Here is an 18,260-nt window from a genome sequence, read left to right as displayed (position 1 = left end):
ACACTGGGAGTCATACAGGTCTGCAAGTTTGTGCGTTTTAATTTTACGGCAATGTCTACATGTTGCAGGGTTCTTCAGGGGACCAGTCCCAATAGAGGGAGAAGAGGCAGGGCCTGTCCTGCCTCCAGTGCCAGCTGTCAGTGGCAGTAGAGGCCTTGAGGGTTGAGCATCTTCTGGATCCAGCAGAGGCCTCCCAGGAGGGGAGCCAGGTGGCTGAAGGCAAGCACTGGGAGGGCTCAGGTTCTGCCCTGGGGGATCCTGGGACTGGAGATTGGCACCTGCCCCCAAGGCTTGGCCTCTGCCCCTGGTGCCCCCCTTTGCCTGCCCAAGTCTACTGCATGTGAGCTCAGGATCCTTTCCCTGTAAGCCAAGACATGTCGCCAGTCCTGCAGGAATGAGGGGAGGAAGGATCAGGACAGAAGAAAACAGGCTCTCCACTCTGGGCACCCTGAACAGCTGGCCCTTGAGGACAGCAGGGGGTCTGTTCTGTGCCAGACCCTAGTGCCCAGCGGGGAGGTGTACTTGGACAGATGGAGATAGACCATTGGGTGGAGGGTCTAGGCTGACATGGGAAAGGCTCAGAACAGTCAACATGAAGGACACACGTACTTGCTGTGCAGCACAAACAGCCTTCACGAAGGCAAGAGAGAAACAGAGAGAAGGCCAAGGAGAGAGCATGTCATTTATCATGTCCCCTTCTGGTCCTCCATTGTTTCCAGCCTGGAGCCTGCCCCTGTCTCATAGCCCCCCAGTGGCCTCCAGGCTGTCCTTAGTCCCTGGGAGCTTTCTGCCAGAGGGTGAATCTCATTGACACCACACCAGGATAAGGGAACTGGATGGTGTTGAGTGAAACCTAGAACCACCCCCACCATCTCTGTGGAGGGCATACCCAAGGCATCAGTAGCTGCATTTCCCACAAGCTTCTGCCGGGCTCAGCACAACCATGTCCAGTTAGGTGTCCCAGGCCTGGTGATTGTCCATGCATTGGGCCCTGACCCCTCCCCACAGCACTGGCCTTGCCTGGGGACACACATCCCTATTCCTTCCATCCACCATGAACACATAACCAGCCTGCTCCCAAACCATGATCCTTGCCCCACACCTCCCTGTAGTCCTGGAAGCCTCCGGTGATGCAAACCAAGAGTGAGGGGCAAGGCCCTGGAGGGTTGTGGGGGCGGCTGGCTGTCGTGGGCACCTTAGCCAGTCCTCCAGGGAACTACTCCCGCCCCCAGGCTTCCCACACCCACACTCACTCCACCTCCCGCTTCCGGATGGCACGGCCTGAGGCCAGAACCTCAGCGACCTTGGACACAATGGGATCGTAGTTCATGCTGGCCACGGCGATCACCTCGTCGCCTCTGCAGGGAGAGGATGGCCAAGCCTGAGGACTGCCAGGCAGCAGCCCCTTTTTGAAGATCCTGATGCACTGCTGTCATTCTGGGGCCCAGGGAAGGACCTACCCCAGGGGAACAGGAATGTCCTGAGCACCCAGCCCTCCCTGCTTTGCACATCGGGGCTTGACCGTGCACAAGCTTCAGGCTTTCCTAAGGAAGCTCCAGCACTCCTCAGCGGGGCTCAGGGCTGGGCTCTTGTTCTGGGATTTTGCCTGGGATGAATCACCCTTCCCGACTGAGCTCCCGCTGCTTCGCGCCAAGCTGCACCCCGGTGCTCTCACTTAGTGTAAAAAGCCACAAACTTCAGCTCCTCCAGATCCCCCTGGATGATGACGTCGTCGAAGCCTTCTCCGTAGCCTGTGGGCCGGGCAGGTGGGTGGCACCCACGTGAGCCGGAGAAGGGAACGAGACTCACAGGATCCCCTCCTAACCCCGCCCGGGCCCTGCTCCATACGTCCTTTTAGGTAGTTCCTAGCCTCGCCGCCAGCGAGTTCTTACCGGCCTCTTCCTAGTGCAGTCACAGCCCTGCCCGTAGGCTCTCCGCCCCGCCCCGCCCCACACCCAAGCCCCGCCCCTAAACGCCCTTGGCCCCGCCCCCATTCGAGGCCCCGGGGTTACCCGCGTAGCGCAGGCTCTTGCCAAACATGGCGGTCCAGAGGTAGGGCACGGTGTTCATCTCCGCTTCCTGCGCCAACATGTTCTGGGCTGCCACGCGCCCTGCAGGACCCAGGGCCGTGAGAACCCTGACTTTCGCCTTTACCACTCCCACACTGCCTGCTCCTGATGCCGTTGGGACCCCTGACACGTGTGGCTACTCCTCCTGGTCTCCCCAGAGGTCAAGAGACATCATTGTTCATACCACTGCTCACTTGCACCTGCAGCTGACTGTTGCAGGGGAACACCTGACTCCAAGCTCGCCACTTGATTGCTTCCTGAGAGAATCTGAATACAGTGCCCTGCCTCTGGAAGGTCTGCTTCTTGGGGTTGGGCTGTGCACACAGACACCTAATCAGACATATCAGGTCTGAAGAGGGAGGAAAATGGGCCACAAGTACTCAGGGAAGCACAGATGACAGCCACACACAGGGCTCCGAAGAGACCAGTGTGGATGGCTCCCCAGTTCCTATGAGGCCCCAGTAGACCTCTGTAGTTGGATGTACTTCAAAGTCCCCTAAACTCTCCCAGTTAAATCCTAATTATACTTGGCGGATCAGTAGCCTTGGTTACTTACAACCTAGCAACAACTTTAGACTTTGGACTTGAATAGAAATTGGTACCAGGAGTGGGGTCTCAAGCAGCAGACCCTCAGGTGTAAAGGCAGAGGGAAGGGGAAATGGGTGCAGAGAGGTCCCTTGTCCCAGGCTGGGGGTCTGGCAGTCCTCTCTCTGAGGCAGTGAGGCAACTAATGTGATGGCACCTGCAGCTTAGGGGCCCAGACCAGATGTGCACAGTGGATGAGGCTTGGGGGACTTGGTGGCCAGCAAACAGCAGGAGGGGAAAGCTATTCCTCAGAAAGCACAGTGCCTCCACTGAGCCCAGGTCTCTGGGCTTAGATGGCACCTCGGGGACCTGCATGAGGCTGAACTGAGTTCACAGAGATACTTGAGTGGCCCAAGGGAAACAGAGGCACAAAGTAGGAAGGTGATCCACTAAATCCCTCCCTCCCTCCCCAGGGTAACTGCACAGGTTGGTCAGGAATTCTGCAGAATATAGGTCCTTGAGGACAAAAAAGGGAGAGACTACCAGAAGGAAAACTGAGATTGAGGAGCTGTGGCTGGCTCAATGGGGTGTTGCTCTCTGTGTTGGCTGGATCGCCAGGATGAGGCTGGCCAGAGAATCCACATCAGAGCTTTGATGCCTAACAGTGTCCGAGACCCAAGGTCAGCAACTGAGGCATGGGCATGGGGACACTGAGACCCTGCGACTCCCTCACACCCCTCCATGTGCCTCGGGACTGGCCATACCCTGAGCATGAGCCATCTGCCAATGTGGAATGTTCACTTTCCGGTTGTTCCTCCAGGCAAGGGGGAAGGTGACGGCGTCACCAGCTGCGAACACGCCTGGGACATTGGTCTGCATCATCTGTAGAGAGAGGGCCCAGGACTCCATGGGTGCGACAGGGGCCCTGACCTGAACCTCCTGCCACTCCCAGCCCAGCACCGGGCCCTCCCCACCCAGTGCCATCTACCCCACCTTGTTGACAGGGATGAAGCCTCGGGAATCCAGACCGATGCCGCTCTGCCTCAGGAAGCCTGTGGCGGCCACTGCACCTGACAGGACAGAGGCCTGTGTTCACTCCCCTGTCCCTCCCTTCTGCACAGTCACTCTCCACACCCCACACCCTGCGTTTGATGTGACATCCCCAGACTGATCCTCCAGGGGCTGCCACCTGAGGCCTTCATGCACCCTGGCCCCCACTAACCGGGCTCCCACAGATCCAGTGCCTCCTGCAAGACCTAAGGGATCACCTTCTCCAAGAAGTGCTCCATGAGGCCCTTAAGTGGAGGGACGGCATGCCACACATCCTCAGCCCTGCAGGCACTACCACCTCCCATCTTGGCCCCTACCCAAATTAGCACCTCAGCTGGAGCAAGAGCCAGTTCAGGGCTTGTCTATGTCAACTCTCGCAAGGCATGGAGATGAGTGTTACTGGGCAGTGGGCACTGGGAGCATCTTCTGTGCCAGGCCTGGGCTGAGCCCGGTACACACCTTCCTCAACAGCTCCGTAAAGTAGGGGCGGTTGGGGGTCCCTGTTTGACAGATGTGGTGGAAACTGAGGCTCTGGGAGGGGAAGGGACTAGCCCAAGGTCACATGTGAGCGTGTGCAGACGGCTGTGCTGGTTTGCGCCTGCCTGCCCACCCACCAACTCACCAATGCCCACCACGCAGACGTCAGCCCGCACGACCTTGCTGCTCTTCAGCACAACCTCCTTCAGCTGTGGGGAGTGGGTGGGTGAACAGGTGGGCCCAACTCCTGGGCTCAGGGGACAGAGGACAAAAAGGAGAAGGGAGAAGGGCCCACCTTTCCCTCCTGGCCCCGCAGCTCTGACACCTCAGTCTGCATGTAGAACTTCACCCGGTTGTTCTCAAACATCTGTCAGGACAAGTGGGCAGGTGGGCAGTGGATGAGAGTCCAGCCAGGGGCCAGGCTGGGCCCCATGGCTCCAAGGCGCTGGGTGCGTGCTGGAGTGGGCTCACCTTCATGAGGGCACGACCCACGCGCTCCCCCAAGAACCTCCTGAAGGGCGTCTCCTCCAGCTCCACCACAGACACGGAGTGGGCCTTCTCCGTCAGGTAAGCGGCCACCTCCATCCCTGGTCGTGGGCAGGGGTGGCAGGCTGGCACCTGCACCTTCCTCGACCAGAACTTCCCTGGGACTGGCCATGACGACCTGATCACCATCCCCACTGCCCACTACCTCTCACCCAGGAAGCCGGCTCCCACGATGACCACATTGCGGCCTCGGGCCAGCCTCACCACGCGATTGGCATCCTCTGGCGTCCGGATGGTGAACACGTTCTCCATTTCTTTGCCTTTGCAGCTCAGAGTCCTGGGGCTGAGACATGGCAGTGTCAGTGAGGGCCTCCTGGCAGCCCCAGCCCCGTCCAGGCCAGTGTCCTGCCCAGTGTCCCATAGGTAAAAAGGAGACCGTCCCACCTGCTCCCTGGCGCCAGCAGCAGCTTGCTGTACTCCAGCTTGAAGCCATCCTTGAACACGACCTTCTTGTTTCTCACATCCACTGTGACCACCTGCAACCCCGGCCAGGCAGAGCATGAGCTTGAGCATGGAGCTGGGCCTCGCTGCCCACTCCTGTGTCCTGCAGTACACCCACAGCCCAGCCACAGCCTCTGAGAAGCTCCCATTAGAACAGATCCTGCCACTTGGACTTTGTTTTTTAAGCTTCAGACATCACCTTCCCCTCAAACCTCTCCTTACCCTCCCGAGTCCCACCAGTCTCTCCTATCCAGCCCTGATTGTTCATCTCTGCACACCCTGGGGCTCTGTGTGTGCCCATGACCTGTCGGGAAAAAGCTCCTTGCCGTCTCCCAAGCCTGGAGCACCTCCCAGGTGCCTGGGCAGTGGGGCCAGGAAGGTAGAGCACCAAGACCCCACCCCCGGGGCCCACACAACCTCATGTTCCCACCCTCCCTCCTCAGGGCCTGTTTCCCACCCTTGACCCTGTACCTGAGCCTCGGTGAGCACCTCGATGCCATAGGCTCGGAAAAACTCCTTGGGCCTCAGGGCCAGCTGCTCAGGCTGTGTGTCTAGGGACTGCAGGGGTGAGCCAGCTTGAGAGGAGCCAGTTTACAGTAGAAGACACTGGGGCTCAGGGAAGGTAGGGCCAGCCCCAGTGACATAGGGGCTGCAGGACAGAACTCAGCAAACCCAGATCTGGCCGGGCGCAGTGACTCATGCCTGTAATCCCAACACTTTGGGAGGCTGAGACCGGAGGATCGCTTGAACCCAGGAGTTCAAGACCAGCCTGGGCAACATGACAAAACCACGTTTCTACAAAAAATTATTAGCCAGGCGTGGTGGTGCACGCCTGTAGTCTTAGCTACCGGGAGGCTGAGGTGGGAGGATTGTTTGAGCCTGGGAGGTAGAGGTCAACGCTGCAGTGAGCCATGAGACAGGCACTGTGCTCCAGCGTGAGTGACAAAGCAAGACCCTGTCTCAAAAAAAGAAAAACCAGGTGCGGTGGCTCACACCTGTAATCCTAGCACCTTGGGAAGCTGAGGTGGGTGGATGGGCTGAGCTCAGGAGTTCAAGACTGGTCTGGGCAACATGGTGAAACCCCATCTCTACTAAAAATACAAAAAATTAGCCAGGCGTGGTGGTGGTACACACCTTTAATCCCAGCTACTCAGAAGGCTGAAGTACGAGAATCACTTGAACCCAGGAGATGGAAGTTGCAGTGAGCCGAGAACGCACCACTGCACTCCAGCCTGGGTGACAGAATGAGACGCTGTCTCAAAACAACAAGGAATCTAGACCTTTTGGGGGTACCACGGACAGGCCTGGCATAAGCAGAGAGGGCAGCCGGCCAGACCTCCACGGGGTGACAAGCAAGGCTTGAAGTGGGCTTAACTAGGACTCAGAGGGATAGGGTCCCACTTGCCCCACCCCCGCTACCTTGCTGAGCTTGGGACGGTCATAGGGAAGGTGCCGGTCTAGCGTGCACAGAACGATCCGGTCGGAAAAGCCCTCCTGCCGCAGTGTCTCTGCACACACCAGGCCAGCTGCACCTGAGGGGAGGGGCCCGTGGGCCGGGGACCACTTCTCACCAATCCCATCTCCCACCCTGCCCCTCATGACCCCACTACCAACCTGCGCCCACAATGAGCACATTGGTGCTACTGCTGTACCCAGCACTTGGGGAGATACACTTGGCCATCACCTTGGTCCTTCGCTGCAGCTGTAGGGCCTGTGGGTGCCAGGAGGGTGGAGGGTCATTGCCATCATCCTGGCAGGCAGGTCCTGCCACTCCAGCCCAGCTTCATCCCTACCGCAACCCCTCACTCTGCTCAAGTGACATGTGCCAAGCTCCTCTCACCACAGGGCCTTTGCACATGCCATTCTCTGGGCCAAGATGCCCTCCCGGCTCCTCCCTCCTGCCTGAGACCCGAGCTACTCCCTCACCTGCTTGCTGGCCCGGACGTACACCTTCTCCTTCTCAATCTTCACCTGCAAGGGCTGCATTCCTCAGGACCAGCCCCAAACCCCACACCCCCAGGTTCTCACCCCACCACACTCCTGGCCCCACCTGGAACTTGTGCAGACTATCCAGGCCGGGGAAGTCCTCCAGGTCCCCAGTGCTGATGTTGAAGCAGGCACCGTGCCAGGGGCAGCGCACCCGACCACGGGACAGAACGCCTGGGAAGGGGAGGTGCTAGGCTGGGGCCACCAGCAGGGCTTGCTTCCCAAGGATCTCAGTGCCCTGGCAACTGCGGGCCCCTCCCCAAACCTCGGGAGACTTCACTAATAGATGAAGATCCTGGGGTCTGGGGAGGAGCCAAGCTGGCATGGGGCCTGGAAGGTCCCCCTCACACCTCCCACCTGACAGCTCACCTTTCACCAGGGGTGCGCCGTAGTGCGGACACTTATGGCCCAGGGCGTGGAACTCCCCATTGTCCTTCACCAGCAACACCTTCCCCCAGCCCAGCTCCACTTCCCGCATCCTGGGGAACCGCAGCACTCAGAGGTCAGGCCAGACACCAGGCACAACCTCCTGGCAGCTCCTCCCAGTGTCCAGCCTTCTGGGGAGCAGGCCCAGACCGGTAGAAGCCACAAAGGCAGTGACCAGGGCAGCAGCTGGTCATAGCCCCTTCAGGCCAACCCCGACCCCCGGCTACGGCCTGTACCTCACCCTCCCACCTTGGGACCCCTGATCCCCCCTCCCAGGCAGGCCCAGAACCCACTGGCCATTCTCGAGATCCTTGACGTGGCAGACAGCAGCCTCCACACAATCCTGAGGGCTGGGGTAGGGGTGAGGGGTGGGCAGGCGCTCCTCCGTGTGGAAGTGGCGGGCCGTGCCGTTGCCCTGGTAGGCCCGGGGGCTGCCCTTCCCACTGGCCGACAGCTCCTCCTTGCCTCGTTCCTTCTCAGGCAGCACCACCTCGATCTTGAGCTCCACTGTGGGCAAGTCAGCACCTTCAGCCCTCTACCTCAGCCCACTTCCTCCCCCATCCATCAAGCTGGGTGCAGAGGCCAGCTCCTTGGGGTGCCGGGAGGCTCCGCCCTGCCTGGTAACCTCCTCAGAATGCCCTCTGCACCACCAGCAAAGAGCCTTAAACCTAGCACGAAGCAGAGGAGGGGCATATATGGGTAGGGGTACACCCGGGTCTGCTTGAATTCATTTCTGCATGTCTCTTTTTTCTTTTTTCTTCCTTCCTTTTTTTTTTTTTGAGACAGGGTCTCACTCTGTCGCCCAGGCTGTAGTGCAGTCATGCAAACTCGGTTCACTGCAGCCTCTGCCTCCTGGGTTCAAGCAATACTCCCATCTCAGCCTCCCCAGTAGCTGGGATTATATGTGCACACCACCACGCCAGGCTAATTTTTGTATTTTTTGGTAGAGATAGGGTTTTGCCATGTTGGCCAGGCTGGTCTCAAACTCCTGACCTCAAGTGATCTGCCCACCTCAGCCTCCCAAAGTGCTGGGATTACAGGCGTGAGCCACTGTGCCCCACCTCCTTTTTCAATGACAGTATTAGTGAGGGGGGCACAGAGCTGAGTTCCTTCAACCCTGCAACTCTCCTGGCTGCAGAAACCTCTGTGGCAGAAAGAACCCTGAGGCCCTCAAGTCCTGCAACTTCCGACGGACAATGACGATGTCCCTGACAGCTCAGGGACACATTTAGGGTACAACTCAAGTGCACACAGGAATTCAAAAGTGGTAGCAGCTCAGGTCCCAGCCAGTGAATCTGGGTGACAGGAAGTCAAGGGTTCATTGTTCTAGTCTTACAACTTTCCCGTATATTTGAATTGTTTTCAAAAATTAAAAAAAATTGGGAGGCTGAGGCAGGAGAATGGCGTAAACCCGGGAGGCGGAGCTTGCAGTGAGCTGAGATGTGGCCACTGCACTCCAGCCTGGGCGACAGAGCGAGACTCCGTCTCAAAAAATAAAAATAAAAATAAATGTACACAGCATAATTCACAGCATAATTTCAGCTTTTTTTTTTTTTTTTTTTTTTTTTTTTTGAGATGGAGTTTCCCTCTTGTTGCCCAGGCTGGAGTGCAATGGCGCGATCTCGGCTCACCGCAACCTCCGCCTCCCGGGTTCAAGCGAGCGGCTGGGATTACAGGCATGTGCCACCACGCCCGACTAATTTTTGTATTTTTAGTAGAGACGGGGCTCCATGTTGGTCAGGCTGGTCTTGAACTCCTGGCCTCAGGTGATCCACCGGCCTCAGCCTCCCAAAATGCTGGGATTACAGGCGTGGGCCACCACACCCGGCCCAATTTCAACTTCTTAAAATAGCTTTTCTCACCAATTTGAGAATCCTTCACTGACCAGGTGCTGGGTTTTCAGTGTCCTTGTGTGCCCTGGGGGTGAACCTGAGCATGGGAAGGCATGTGGACAGCACAGCCCCCTGACAGCCTCCGTACAGAGGCCACTTCCCCAGCGTGCCAACGGGGCCAGCTCTAGCGGGGAGTGAGCCAGATTGCCATTTTCTTCTTTATACTCTTCCACATTTTCCAAATTCCCTGTGATGTCCCGGGGATATTTTTCTAATTAGAAGGGAACAATAAACAGAATTTTTAGCAGCAATAATCCAGCCTCCCAGGCTGCTGCAGCCGGGAGGAAGCTGAGCGATGGACACTCAGCCCCTGGCACAGCATGGGCCCAATGCTGGAGCAGAGGTACCTACCTCTCTCACTTCCCAAGGCACCAGCGCCTCTGGGTTTTACCTCTCATCCCCTCCACCTCAGACCTGACACTCCAGAAACCAAGAACCCAGAGAGGCTGCCGAGATGCACCTCCAGGCCTTCGTCTGAGCTGTCCGCTGGGCTGGGGCTGCCCTCTGCCATCCTTCCTATCTACCCAGACAAGGTTCAGGAGTTGCCTCTCCTGGCTGCCCAGCCCCTGCATATCCGTCATCTCATGCTCTGCTAAATCCTCCACCCTAGCCAGGCCCAAGTCCCAGCCCTACAGCTCAGGCCCAGGCATAGCAGGGGACAGGGGCAAAGGTCAGTTCCTTGACCCCAGCCCAGCAGGGAGGGTGCAGAGCACAGAGCCACACTGAGGCCGTCCTCTCAGGTGGGGGGTTATGGGTGGGGCTTTCATTCCATTTTCTATACTTTATGTAATGGTGTTATAATGTTTTTGGAAGACTTAAAAAGAGAAATACTTTGGACTTAGCTGACACCAGCTCTGGAAGCTGTGGGAGCTCACAAATAGCCTGGCAGGGGGGCCAGATAACGCCAAGCCAGGCTGCTCTCATCCTCCACCTCCTCCCAGAAGGCTCCAAGCCCGCTCACTGATGTGGTCTAACGAAAGCCATTAAGTCAGGGGCCCTTTGGAAAGGTGGAGGGGAGGGGCGTCTCTGCTCACCCACAAAACCAGATCAGCCCCAGATCGGTGACTTCTGGCTGCCCATAAGACCCGCCTTAGCCCCTTTGGGCCTTAAGATGCCTTTATTACAAAATGGAGAGAAGGCCAGGTGCAGTGGCTCATGCCTGTAATCCCAACACTTTGGGAGGCCAAGGCAGGAGGATCGCTTGAGTCCAGGGGTTCAAGACCAGCCTGGGCAACAGGGTGAGACACGGTCTGTACAAAAAATTTAAAAATTTGCCTGTTGGCCAGGAATGATGGCTCACGCCTGTAATCCCAGCACTTTGAGAGGCCGAGGCGGGCGGATCACTTGAGGTCAGGAGTTCGAGACCAGCCTGGCCAACATGGCAAAACCCAGCCTTTACTAAAAATATAAAAATTAGCCAGGCATGGTGGCATGCACTTATAATCCCAGCTACCTGAGAGCCTGAGGCAAGAGAATCGCTTGAACCTGGGAGGTGGATGTTGCAGTGAGCCGAGATCGTGCCATTGCACTCCAGCTTGGGCAAGGGAGTGAGATTCTCTTTCTCAAATAATAATAATAATAATAATAAATAAATAAATAAATAAAAATAAAATTGCCAGTCGTAGTGATGCAGGCCTGTAGCCCCTGCTACTCAGGAGGCTAAGGTGGGAAGATCACTTGAGCCCAGGAGTTCTAGGCTGCTGCAAGCTATGATTATGCGACTTTACTCCAACCTGGGCAACAGAATGAGAGCCCATTTCAAAAAACGAAAATAAAACAGAGAGAACAGCAAATGCCTACCTCGTTGGTGATAGTGGATGCTGAAGGAAATAATGTATGTAACCCAGAGTAGAAGCTCAATAGATGGAGTTGGGCAGCAGTGTTTTACCAGTTAGCTCTGAGCCTCCTAGCAGCCATGGTGAGGATGGAAAGCCTTTAGGTAGCAGTTGTGGCCTAATAAAAGGCGGGTGAACAGACGCTAAGAGAGCTGCACCTCCTCCTAGCTCTGAGCTAGATGAGGGACTGGCCTGATATCTTCTTATCAAGAACTCAGACGGGACACGCAGGAGCACAGAGGGAACCCAGGAAGCAGGTGCTGATCCACATGGAGCCACAGAATCGAGTGGTGCAAGATAGTGAGTGATTTGCACAGAGGTCTTCTGCTTGCTGTAGTCTCTTTGTGGCCCCTTAAGACCCCAGCAGAACCCTCATGCCCCAAACGCTGTAACTCCCATACCTGGAAATTCCCTGAGCCTCATGCCTGACCTGCCCAGCATGGGCACCTGGCGCCTGAGCCTCCGGCTACGGGCCCACAGGGGAGGCCTGGCAGCACAGAGCCCAGCTCAGAGAAGGGATAACAAATAATATTCCACAAGTGTTTCTTGTGTGTCAGGCCCCCATGCTAGGCACAACAGCCCCACTTTACAATGAGGATGCAGAGGCTCAGATGCTGAAGGCCTCACAGCCGGGAAAGGGCAGGGCTGGATTTGCCTAAATTCTTAGCACTGCCTTTGGTGAGAGTGGCCACCCCCCACACTGGGCCACGGGTCCCAGGCAGGCCAGCCCTTTGGGGTCCTTTAAAAGAACCTGCAGGTGGCATCTTCTGCCAGGGCCTCCTGCCAGCCCAGCAGTGCCACAGATGCCTGGTATGAGGCCAGCTGGCATCATCCCACCCATTTCTAGGGGGAGACAATGGACATCATCTGCCCAAGGCACATTTTGAGGCAGGGAGGGATCCAGCCCAGGCCTGGGTGTCCACAGCACAGGAGTTGGGGGAGGAAGAGTGGCTCCCTGGAGCAGAGGCAGGTGGGTCCCTCTGTCTGGTGAGTCACTACAGTTCTCCTCTCTCCCCTAAGTTCCCCCTTAGACCCAGGAAAGGGAGAAAAGGCTCACAAGTTCCAAGGTAACGGAGCCGATGGGTATCAGGTAAGGGGAGCTGGGGTGAGCTGACTGGGGCAGGGTGGCCTGGCGGGGTGAGTGGAGCACTGGCTGGGCTCTTGAGGTCTCTCTAAGCCTAATTTTCTCCATCTGTGACAGAGCTGCACACTCCTGCCTCCCTGGGTGTTGTGAGGAGAGAAGAGGGAAAGTGGGGGGCCAGAGGGAGAGCTCTGCAGACATGAGTCTTTAGTGGAGAAAAGACCCAGGCCTCTCCCAGCACCCCAGGACACTATCACTTCTGGCCAGAGTAGCTCAGGCTAGGTTGGGTGGTGATTTCCTGTATAAATGGGGAAGTGTGCCCAGAAAGGCCAAGAAGGCAGCCCGAGACCACACAGGGGATCAGAGGAGGCGAAGAGAGCCAGGATCTGCTCACTACACCCTCACAGCAACTCTAAGAGGTCAGGGTGGCCAGGCCCTCTCTTTTGCAGAGAGAAAAACAGAGACTCAGAGGGGTAACTTGCATGCCCTAGGTCATAGAGTGGCTGAGGTTGTCTCCAGTCCCCCCACTTCCCTGGCCCTGGGGGCATAGCCCCTTCCCCAACCCTGCAACAGGAGGAACCTGCCTTTCCTTTTCCAAGAAGGGTCCTGCTGTTACTCCCACCACCAACACTCAAAGCCCCAAAGAAAAAGGGGCACCCACTGGAGCAGGGGCCAGCTGGGGAACTGCTCCAGGCCCCCTACCCCCTCCTGGCCGCAGCGTATTAACATTCCGAGCAGGCTCCTGCCTAGCCTGACCTACTTCGGAGGCTTGCCGAGTGCAGAGGGGGAGGGCGGGGGAGAAGAGGGGGGAGGAAGAGGTGGGGAGGGAGGAGGAAGGATGGAGGCAAGAAGACAGGAGGTACCTGGTTTGGGCTTGGAGAAACAGCCACCCATGGTGAGTGGCCTGAAGATGGCCAGCAGGCAGGAGCACAGATGGGGAGCTGTCGGAGGCCTAGGGCGCCCCCCATGGGGCTGGACCCCCTGAAGGCCTTAGAGATGCTGGAGATGCCATCCTGCTGGTGCTGCTCTAGGACCTGCAGGGAGACTGGGGCCGTCATGACCGGGGCGTGTGGGCAGAGGTAGAGACACAGAGAGAGAGAGAGAGAGAGAGAGAGAGAGAGAGAGAGAGACGGTGGGAGCTTCAGAGAGTCTTACATTTGAGTTGGGAACCATGGCATGTAGGTGAGCCTGATCCCAGAGCATGGGGCCCTGGAGGACACCTCCCCTTTGAAGCCCTCCAAGCTCAGCTCTCTCACTCCTCCAGTGGAGTTCCTCACCCCAACCTCAGCCACCCTTGGTCCAGCCCCGCAGCTGCCTTGCCCAAGAAATCCTCCCTGATTTCTGCCTCCTCATGCCCCCCTTCCCCTCTCCAAATCCCACAGCCTGAGAGTTCTTGGACCCTCCATTGTACCGGGAGACCACCATGCCTAAGCGTAAAGAGTGGGTCACCTTGGGCAAGCCAAAGCCCTCCTCATCCTTGGTCTTCTCCCTCCTACAATGCGGGTGTCATCAGGCTCCCCCTAGCCCAGCCCCACCCTGGCTAGTACTCTGGACACCCACCTCCTCTCAGGGCAGCCACTGCTCTGTGTTCCAGGCCCAGCAGTGGACTGAGGCTGCCGGGCCTTGGAAGGCCGGGCAGGGAGGGCAGGGGTCCAGGAGGCGGCCCAGCCTCCACCCTCCTCCCAGCTCAAGCTGTGGCCAGGAGGGGCTGGGGGGTGGTGTGGGGCTGGGCCAGTCCACTGGTCCCCAGGGAAACCCAGCTCTTTGGTGAACAGAAGTGGGCGGCCAGCCCGGCCCTGATGGGGTTAGGGGAAAGAGAAGCTGGGCACACAGCCCTGCCATGCCTGTGCCCAGCAGCCATAAGCTCCCCCTACCCCCGACTCCAGCCCTTCGCAAATGCCCACTAGGCCTGTGGTGCTGGGGTCTTGCCCAACAGCAGATGGGGAAAGCAAGGGGCCAAGGTCTCATCAAGGTCAAGCAGCAGGGGTATCCCTGTGGCCTCCTACCCCACCCTCCCACCTTCATCAGTTTTAAGATGGGCAGGGGCCCAGAAAGCCCCCATATCACCCTAAGGCCCTGCAAGGTGCCCTGGGGGAGGGACACCTGCACAGCAGAGAGATCACTGTAGCCCAGGTGCCTTCCAGGCTACAGGGTGGGCCTTCCGGAAGATGCAGCCTACAGGTAGGACTTTGGAAGGCCCAGGGCACAGGCATAGCTGCCTTGTTTACAAATGACCTCCCCACAGTCCATCCCACTGTCATCCTCCGGTTTCCTCTGGAACTTCTTCCTGAAGTCTCACTTGAGGTGGGGTTAAGGCCCACCTGGTCTGGCCCAGATCCCAGAAGGGCTGTGGGTGGGTGCCTGAGAGCGAGGGGTGCAAACAAAAGCCCAGGTTGGAGAGAGACCACTGGTGCCTGGCCCCTGCGCCTGTCGGCCCTCAAGGTGCCCATTACAGGGGAGGAGCCGGTGACTCCCACAGCCACTGGGGTGTGCCTTGGCTCTTTCCCCCACTTGTCACCAAGGAAGGTCTGTAAAACTCAACAGCCACCTGCCCCACCTGCCCCCTCCCTGGGCACTAGGCAGCCCCTCCCCAGGTCCTGGCTTCAGCCCTGGCTCAGCCCTGCCCACTTCCTTCCTGGCTGACCTCAGGCCTCACCTGCTAGGCCACAGATCCCAGAAAAGGTCAGACCTGGTCTTGCCACTGGGGACCTGCCCAGGCTGTGCTGTCCCTTCGGAGTACCCAGGGCCCTGAATCCCCCAGGGCCTGGGCCAGGAAGAAGACTGGGTGGGGCCCCTGTGCCTTCGGCCTACTGTGTGCTAGATCGGCTTGGAGGCCAGTCACCCCACTCAAAGGCAAAGGTCCTTGCTAGGGGCAGGGCAGTAGGGGCCCCCCAGGTTTGTGCAGAATGCCAGAGTGCTGTTCCTTGCCCATGAGCTGCCCACTGCAGAAAAGTTCTAGCAGAGTCCAGTGCTAACTGGACTCTGCAGGAGTCTGTCTGTCCCAGGGACCCCAGGACCTGTGAAGCGGGACTGGATTACCCCCATCTCACTGAGCGGCCACTGCTCCACCTGACCCTCCCAGGGTTCCTGGCGCCCGCCCCGTGTGCAGGCTGGGCAGGGTCCTCTCCCCACTCCTCCACCTCTTGCCCACCCGCCCCCACTGCCTCATCCCAAGGGCTCCTGCCCAGATCGGGCTCCCAGTGGCTTCCAGGCGTCCTAGGGGTGGCATCTGATTCCAGTCCTGCCTTGGAGTGTGGGGGCTCCGCGCTCTCCCCTCCCCCACGGAGCTCAGGCGCAAGCCTCTGTCCACTCTCCTCGCCTCTGCACGTGCAGTTCCCTCGCTCTGGGAAGCCAGTGGCCGGTGCCAGCAGCCTCGCCGGCTCCGTCCCGGTGCCCCGCCAGACCTTGCAGCCCGGGAAGGGGGACTGGCACACAGTGGGAAGCCGCGGCGAGCAGGGAAGGGGCGGTTGTGGGACGTGCCTGTGGCCACGCTTGCCGACCCCCAACCCCTAACGTGCCGGGCCCGGGTCCGAGACCTGCGAGCACAAGCGCTGGGCCCCGGCGCCGGGGCGAAGAGGCAGGGCGGCGGGCGGGGACCGGGGTTCCGGGGACCGGGGTCCCCGGGACGGGCGCTCACCTGGGCTCGGCGCGGGCCTGGACTCGGGAACCGCTTGGGGCCGCGGGCGCGGGGGGGCGGGGAGGCGCGGGCGGGGCGGGGCTGGCGCTGCGGCTGCACTGCGGCCGGGGAGCCCGCGGCGCCCAGCACCGCCCCGCCGGGCCGGAGCAGGTGGTGGGCGGCGGGGGGACATGGGGCAGGCCGAGGCCCTCGGCGTCCGGACCGGAGTCGCGGAGCGTGGGGAGGCAGCCGGGGGCCGCTCTGGCAGGGGGCGCCCCGGACCCGGGTCTGGGTCTCCGGGGATCCTCGCGACCTCCCAGGGATGCCCAGCTGGGGCTCGGGCAGGGTCTGCTTCTTTTTTACTTTTCTTTCTTTCCAAAGTCTCAGAACCACTGTGGGCGGGGTGGGGGAACTTGAATCACTCTGAGAAACCTCCACAAGAAAGAAAACCCCAATCAAACCTTACTGCCCACAGCTCCCTTCACTGGGTGGGGGAGCTCAGGTTCACCTGTGTCCTAGGTTCCTCCCGGCCCTCTCTCCACACGTACCAGGGTCTATTTTCAATTATATTTTATTACATTTTTCTTTTTCTCACCTGTCATTTACCAGAACTCCTTAGGTCTCCAGAAATCACAGTGCACCCTGGTGTTGTGCCTCCTCCTCCAGGAAGCCCTCCCTGACCAGCCTCCCCTCTATTAGGGCTGATTATTCTGGTTCCTAACACTTGGGTGTTTCATTGTCTTTAATGTGTGGATCTCTGCATTTGTAGGTAGACTTTGTCCTTCCAGCAGGCTAGAGCACAGAGGCTGTGTGGGTTCCTCCCCTGTCTGGGCCTTACTCTCCTCTCCTGTAAGGAGGACAATAATGACAGCAGTAATCGTCCCCTGTGCCAGGCCCAGCCGGTCTTCCCAGGCCATCGTCTGGGACTATTTGTGCCCCACCCCACTAGGGGGCAAGTTCGAGCCCCCCAACCCCACCACCCTCCTACAATTTTACAGATAGGAAACGCAGCCCAGGAAGTCTTGGTCTTGCTCAGGGTCAGGAACAGGCCCTGCATGGGTCACACTGGGAGCAGGTGGTGGGGTGCCCAGAACTGAAGGGCACATGTGGCTCAGTTCAGGCAAGTCCTCTCAGCTCATGTGTCGCTTCCACAGTGGGACCGTTGCCACTGCCACAGGAGAGTCCCATCACGGGGCAGATGGCAGTGCTTGGGCCTGGTGCCCTCCATCTCCAACCAGCCTGCCCCCATTTCATGCACATGGTGATCTGGCTGCCCCACCCTCCACCCACCCTCAGAATCTCCTGCAGCCAGGAAGACAGTGTGCCTCATAATAACTACGGCTGTGATTTTGCATGCATTTATTTCCTTACCCATCACAACAGCCTGAGAAGGAAGGTTCTCTTTGTATTATCTCCATTTCACAAGCGGAGAAACTGAGGTTCAGTGAGGTTAGGGACCCTCCAGGGCCACACAGCTGCTAAGTGGCAGAGCAGCCCTGGGCAGGCTGGCCTCCCAGGTGGAGGGTTGGAAGCAGGAGGGGAGAGGCCTACCAGGCTCATGCAAGGCCGCAGGGCCTCCAGTGCACAATTCAAGTTTTATTCTGTGACTGTGGCAATCAGTGAGTGGACCCCTCTGCTCCAGCCTCCCCAGGATACCGGGGGTAACTGAAATACTCTCCCAGACTGCTGCCAGGACACCATGACAGGTGCAGAACCAGTCACAGGGGGTGCTCGGGAAGTGGGGTCGGGGCTGCTGAGTTTGGGGTGCCAGAGATAAAGCTGGGGAAACAGGTCAGTGTGGGGGTTGAGGAGGCCAGCAACCTGGGGAGATACACTGACACAAGGCAAGTGCAGGCCTGACCTGGGGCAAGTCCATTGTGACTCTCTTAGCCCCAGGCACTGTGCTTGAGGTTCCTGCTGCCCCATGCTGGGGCAGAAATCACAAGATCTTCATAGGGCAAAAGCTAAAACCAATGGCAGGCTAGAAGTGCTGCCTCTCGAAGGGCCGTAAGGCTTAGGGGAGATGCATGTGGACCAGGGGCCCCAGGAAGACCCAGCAGGGCTCTGAGCCCCTGGCAGCCTGAGGTCCTGATCTTGCCCCAAGGATGGTTCTGGAAAGGCGATAATATTCCAGCAGCTTTGACAGTACCAAATGGGGCACATGGCTGCAGTGAGATGACCTAGAGCAGCTGGGAGGTCCCTCAGGCCCATTAGACACCCCAAAGGCAGGAGGAGATAGCCAAGGTTACAGAAGCAGTGAGTGTGGGGAGGATAATTCCACAGCCTGGGAGAGAGGTAGATCCCTAGGCACCCCCA

At 58.7% G+C, this 18,260-nt stretch overlaps 1 protein-coding gene across 13 annotated transcripts; it reads right to left on the bottom strand.

The window, feature by feature from the left end:
* Nucleotides 1-19: 19 nt before the first annotated feature.
* AIFM3 (apoptosis inducing factor mitochondria associated 3) lies at nucleotides 20-16,836 on the bottom strand. Of its 13 annotated transcripts, none has more exons than XM_031656479.1 (21): nucleotides 15,966-16,065; nucleotides 13,192-13,362; nucleotides 7,814-8,027; nucleotides 7,464-7,573; nucleotides 7,159-7,268; nucleotides 7,035-7,079; nucleotides 6,723-6,819; nucleotides 6,528-6,640; nucleotides 5,580-5,666; nucleotides 5,052-5,143; nucleotides 4,820-4,950; nucleotides 4,593-4,708; nucleotides 4,417-4,488; nucleotides 4,267-4,330; nucleotides 3,588-3,664; nucleotides 3,359-3,476; nucleotides 2,013-2,111; nucleotides 1,676-1,751; nucleotides 1,254-1,358; nucleotides 610-630; nucleotides 20-386 (listed from the first exon to the last, which is right to left on the bottom strand). In XM_031656479.1, exons 2-21 carry the CDS (start codon nucleotides 13,220-13,222, stop codon nucleotides 347-349), a joined length of 1,818 nt encoding a protein of 605 aa, XP_031512339.1. In that variant the 5' UTR covers nucleotides 13,223-13,362; nucleotides 15,966-16,065; the 3' UTR covers nucleotides 20-346. The 13 variants fall into 13 exon arrangements, with proteins under 13 accessions (XP_031512339.1, XP_031512340.1, XP_003905310.1 ...); XM_009216861.4 differs by lacking the exon at nucleotides 15,966-16,065 and adding an exon at nucleotides 13,889-14,856 and having other exon boundaries at nucleotides 276-386; nucleotides 13,192-13,373; XM_003905259.5 differs by lacking the exon at nucleotides 15,966-16,065 and adding an exon at nucleotides 13,889-14,856 and having other exon boundaries at nucleotides 276-386.
* Nucleotides 16,837-18,260: the final 1,424 nt, after the last annotated feature.

The sequence above is a fragment of the Papio anubis genome, chromosome 16, assembly GCF_008728515.1.
Source record: "Papio anubis isolate 15944 chromosome 16, Panubis1.0, whole genome shotgun sequence".
Classification (NCBI taxonomy): Eukaryota; Metazoa; Chordata; class Mammalia; order Primates; family Cercopithecidae; genus Papio; species Papio anubis.
This window is presented reverse-complemented; position numbering and strand designations above follow the sequence as displayed.

Coding starts and splice junctions, on each gene's coding strand:
- AIFM3 (XM_031656475.1), bottom strand. CDS start 16,137: ATGTCCCCCCGCCGCCCACCACCTGCTCCGGCCCGGCGGGGCGGTGCT. Junction 7,269..7,813: donor AAGGATCTCGAGAATGGCCA/GTGGGTTCTGGG, acceptor TCCCCTTCCCAG/GCGTTCTGTCCCGTGGTCGG. Junction 4,489..4,592: donor TGGGTCGTGCCCTCATGAAG/GTGAGCCCACTC, acceptor TTGTCCTGACAG/ATGTTTGAGAACAACCGGGT.